At 40.4% G+C, this 5,286-nt stretch overlaps 1 protein-coding gene and 1 pseudogene across 1 annotated transcript; one reads left to right on the plus strand and one right to left on the minus strand.

Annotated features, from left to right (window-relative positions):
* Positions 1-534: 534 nt before the first annotated feature.
* LOC111029286 lies at positions 535-2,841 on the plus strand. The gene has a single exon (XM_022308243.1). It carries the CDS (start codon positions 535-537, stop codon positions 2,839-2,841), a length of 2,307 nt encoding a protein of 768 aa, XP_022163935.1.
* Positions 2,842-4,207: 1,366 nt separating this feature from the next.
* Positions 4,208-4,862, minus strand: LOC111029285 (annotated as a pseudogene).
* Positions 4,863-5,286: the final 424 nt, after the last annotated feature.

The raw sequence follows: 5,286 nt of genomic DNA on the forward strand, positions 1-5,286 counted from the left end.
TCGAGCTACGCCGTCGCCGAATCAGGTTGATCAATTTATTTAGTCACCCGCGTGGTCAGTGGGCTGATGTAAAATTATAATTATTATTCGCCAGCTATGGCAAATTAGTCTTAAGTTTATTATTATTATTCTGGGCGCCCGCTTATCAAATTATTATTGTACCTACAAATATATGTGTTTCCGACCCGACAAAATTTGTTTTTGACCTACTTATTGCGTAACCCGGTCCCGCTCCAGCTTTCAGCACATTACGCGAGTCGTTGCCGACAACCGCCATAACCGTAGGATCGGTAACGGCGCAACATTTTTGGTAGCAGAGCGTGGTTGGTGGCCTTTGTAGGGAGGTTCAGCAGCGTTTTGTGTTGACTGCCGGGGCGCGTGGGTGGCCCGCGTGTGGGCGCACAGTGCTTTGGTAGGGAAAAATAGTTGTATTATAATTTAATATATCGTTCATTGCGCGAAGCCGTGATTAAAACGCGCGGTGACAGGGTGGTATAAGGTACCAGTTATCAGGGTACCATATTATACTGCGTCATGGCGGGTGGAAATGAGGTTGAGCTCGAGCGTACAGAACGCGCGGTAGAGCGCGCCAAGACTAGGCGGACGAGTGTGATAAACCAGATTAAGACTGTGCATAATTTTGCACTGCGGCTTGAGGCGGAGCCTGCGCTAGGTCCGACTGTGACAAATTTAGCCGGTGATTTAGATGCGCTATGGATACAGCTTAGGGCTGAGGATGATGCCGTGTTGGACGGCCTGTGTGAGCTCGGTAAACTTTCCGAGTATGATGATGGGTTACTGGCCGAGGTGCGGACTTGTGTGAGTTATTGCAAAGTCGCGGCGGAGAAGTTAGCCCCAAAGGGAGCTGAGATTATCGATTTGTCGTACCTTAAGGATAAGTTAGGGTCTACCGGTCAATCAGCGCCAAACCCCGTGCTCGCGTGCACAACACCGCCGACACGGTTACCTGAGATTCCGCTCCCGGAGTTCAACGGGGATTTCCGATTGTGGCCAACGTTTCGCGATAGATTTACGGAACAGGTTGATTCGCGTGATATTTCAAACAACGATAAAATGTATTATCTTTTAGGCTGTCTCAAGGGCGACGCGGCCGACGCATTACGTGGTATTCCCGTGTCCGCAAATAATTATGTGCTCGCATGGTCAGTGTTATCCGAGCGGTTTTATCGACCGCGATTAGTTGCTACGTCATTAATAGATAAGTTGTTAAACTCTCCAGTTATGTCGCAGGAATCGTTATCGGACCTTAATAATTTTATAAGTACGTTTAACGAAAATATTTCGCTACTCGAAGCGCTCAATGTACCGAATATGGGGTCTTTTATCTTATTCACGCTCGCGTTCAGACGTCTGCCTGTCGCTACGCGTAAGTTATTCGAGTCGGGCAGCAAGGCGGAGTTTCCGTCAATTGGCGAGTTATTAAAATTTGTTCGCACGCGTGTATCTATATTGGAGCTTGTCACTGACCCGCAGAAGGTTGGTACCGCGGCTGTGCCAGCGTCTAAGGCGGGCAAGCCGTCAGGTACAGCGCGCAAGACGGGAGACTACGGCGGGAAATCGAACGGTCCCCGGCCGATGTCGTTCGTAACGGCAAAGGGGGACGCGAGTTGTCCGTGTTGTGCCGACTCACATTCGCTAGGCGTTTGTACACGTTTCAAATCTTGGTCGGCAAAAGGTCGTACCAAATGGGCCCGTGAGAATCGGGTGTGCTTTAATTGTTTAAATGTAGGTCATTGGATTCAGACATGTAGGTCGCGACCTAATTGTAAGGAATGTTCGCGTAAGCATCACACGCTTCTCCACTTGTCACCCGACGAGATGCAGGGTGGGGAGGAACCACCACCGGTCGAACCGGCGGTGTGTGCGTCTGTTGTGAATCCCCCGTCCCTCCACCGGTCGTCCGCTGTTGTTTTAGGTACCGCGCTCGTGCATGTGCGAGATAACACCGGCTCGGTGAAAACACTGCGGGCGTTGGTAGACAGCGCGTCGCAGGTCAGCGCCGTTACCGCCGTGTGCGTGAAACGTTTGGGTCTAAAAATGTCGCGGTGGACTGCACCGATAAGCGGGTTGTCGGGGACAACAGTCGCTGAAGTTCAAGGTCAGGTTGAGTGCATAGTGCAGCCGCGTTTCGCGTCTGATCCGATTCTGCCGGTGCAGGCATGGGTGTTACCAACCATTACGAGCGATTTACCTCAAAAGTCATTATCAATAGATATTAAGAATCGATATTCTTATCCATCCTTTCATTTGACGTCGCCGATCGACTTGTTGTTAGGAGGGGACGTGTATGGTTCTATCATGGACGGGCGTAAGGTGTCGATCGACAGTACATTACCTACTGCTTTTAGTTCGGTGTTCGGCTGGATCCTTATCGGTCCGGTTCCCGATCGCGCAAATTGTTATTATCATTCGTTGCCGGTGTCAATGACCGCGTCGATAGAGGGGATCATGGAGCGCTTTTGGCACGTCGAGGAGCCCGAGGACGCGCCCGTTACGTTTACCGAGGAAGGGTGCTGCGAACAGATATTCCGCGACGAAGCTACGCGTTTGACATCAGGTCGCTTCGCGGTTCCATTACCATTTCGCGCGCCGGCAGAGACGTTCGTTGGGTCTCGCGAGGTAGCTACACGGCGTTTTGACGCTATCGAGCGTAAACTGTCCGTGAGCCCCGTATTAAAATCATTATACGTTAATTTTATGTCCGAATATATCGCATTAGGACACATGTCAGTGGCGACTTCCCCGGGGCGATATATAATCCCCCACCATGCTGTTTACCGTCCGGAAGTCGATCCTAATAAAATTCGTGTAGTATCATGAATTTGGAAAATACGTAAAAAAATAAAAAGTAGTGTGCTTATTCAATATATTATAACTATCAAGTAAGGATCAAAAATTTAATTTAATTAAGAAAACAATATTATATGAAAAACGCTGGCAAAAAATACTTTTATCACAAACATTTATACAATACAGGGTGATTCATTTAAATGGATACACTAATTATCTCGAAAAGTATTAACTTTTTTTGATTTGTTTTTTTTTTTAACTTCTAGGTTTATGTTTTTTCTAAAACAATTAATTAAAGATTACCATTAGCATATTAAGGTGTAATAAGACATTCAATTATAATCAGGTACAAAGTACAACAATTATCAATATTGTTATCTATTAGGTCGTACGGTATCGAATTTATCAGTTATAGCTCCTGGACTTTACAAATGAAGAAATAGTTGAAACAATGCCACATTTACCTCCTTCAAATACCAATACTTTGAGGAGCTGTAACTCGCAAACCAATCAATTAAATATAAAAATGTTAACGCTTAAATTCATAATAAAAATGGTTTTATTAATTTATGATATTTTTATTATATGTTACCATTTGAAAATCAAAAGTTGATAGTGGTTTCACCAATAAATATAAGGGTAAAAAAAATTTAATTTGTATACGGTTCTAGAAAAAACATAAACCTAGAAGTTTAAAAAAAAAAAAAATCAAAAAAAGTTAATACTTTTCGAGATAATTAGTTTACCCACTTAAATGAATCACTCTGTATACATTATCAACCATACTTCTTATCAATATTATTAACCTGGTATCGATTATTTTCCTTACCGCATTCACATGGTATACCATATCAATATTGTTTACCGTGTTTATCTTATTTTTGATAAGGTGATTTGTGAGTCGCTTCACTATTCTGATAACTAACGGTCGTCATTATTTTGTTATGATCATTATGGTCGTTTCTATATCCGTTTTTTTAAGAATTCCCGGCCCTTTTGGGGCTTAGGGCCCCCCTTCCAGTTTTAAATCGTCTTTCGGGTGTTTACAAAGGTTCCTCTACTGCGAACGCACGTGAAATAATATATATCGCGTCGCCGTTAGAAATTCGAATGCCCGTCTTAGTGGTCCTAAGTTTTTTTTTCGAGATTTCCTCAATTTTTTTTCCCTGGTTTTATTCGCATTTTGACCTCCCCTAACAACCGAAAATACTCCTAGTGCAACTCGCTATTTGATTTGTTAATAAAATCAATTGGTTGTATCTGGTTAAATGCGTCAAAAAGTGAATACAAATTTGCTAAAACAACTTAAGACAAGGTCCCGAGGGAAGTACGTCGAGCCGGATTGTATATTTCAAATAAAAATTTAAAAAAAAAAAAAAATATTAAATTAACTATTTTAGGGACGGTAATGGATTGATTCTTGTTCTTGGTGGTTGTTTATTAGGTGTAAAATTTCTTCCGTTGTGTATGAGGAGTCCTTTGTTTTTTTGGGTAATACCTGTAGCAAATTTTTTAATGTGTACTTGTAATTTTTAATTTCGTTGATATAATGTTCTTCAATGTTGTTAGTTGTGATATTGTTGAAATTTGTGTGTAGTATGTTCTCTATGTATTGTTGTGTGTATATAATTTTTGTTTGGAACCGGTTGAATATATTGTTGTTATTGTACTGACTGTGTTTTTTGATTTTGTTTTTAGGGTTGAAGTTGTGTGGAAGCTGAAACAAATACACAATGAAGAAGATAATTTGAAGTTATGAATTATTGCTGGTATAAGAATAAAAGAAATAAAGTTACATTATAAAATACGCCTGTTGTATAGTACGTCTCTCTGCTGATAGTCATTATTTGGTTTATATATTTATTGGTGTTGATGTTTTTATTTATTTCCTCCATAATTTGTTCCATATTCAAATTATATATTATGTGTGTGGTAATAAATTAAATTGTCAAATAATTTTGAAATACTAATTCTTTTAATATTTTTTTTAAAGACTTTTTGTCTATGAAATTAAATTTTATTACACACATTATTATTGTAATGTGATCATAAATATTTAACAACTGTAAAAAAAAAAATTAAATGCTATTAATAAATTTTAAATAATGATATGTAATGAATTTTAAATAATTATATGTGTTTGAGCCCAAAAGGCACGTACTATTATAAATTATAATACGTACAATTTAATAATATATATACATGTATACGTTGATAATGTATAATGGAATAGCTGGTCACACACACACACACACACATTATTTGTTTATTTATTTTTGTTTAATTATTATTGTCATGTGAGTTATATAACATATAATATTATGCAATTACGCCTTATCGTCCGACGTAGGCCGGCTGGAACGCAAAGGTTTAGCACGGCCGCCGTAAGTCCGATCAGTCGACATAAGATACCAGTACCGTACGTTATAAGGGCACCGGCGTGCGTCGAATGAGTTGAAAATCTCACACGTTTTT

Source organism: Myzus persicae, unplaced genomic scaffold (assembly GCF_001856785.1).
Source record: "Myzus persicae strain clone G006 unplaced genomic scaffold, MPER_G0061.0, whole genome shotgun sequence".
NCBI classification, from domain to species: domain Eukaryota; kingdom Metazoa; phylum Arthropoda; class Insecta; order Hemiptera; family Aphididae; genus Myzus; species Myzus persicae.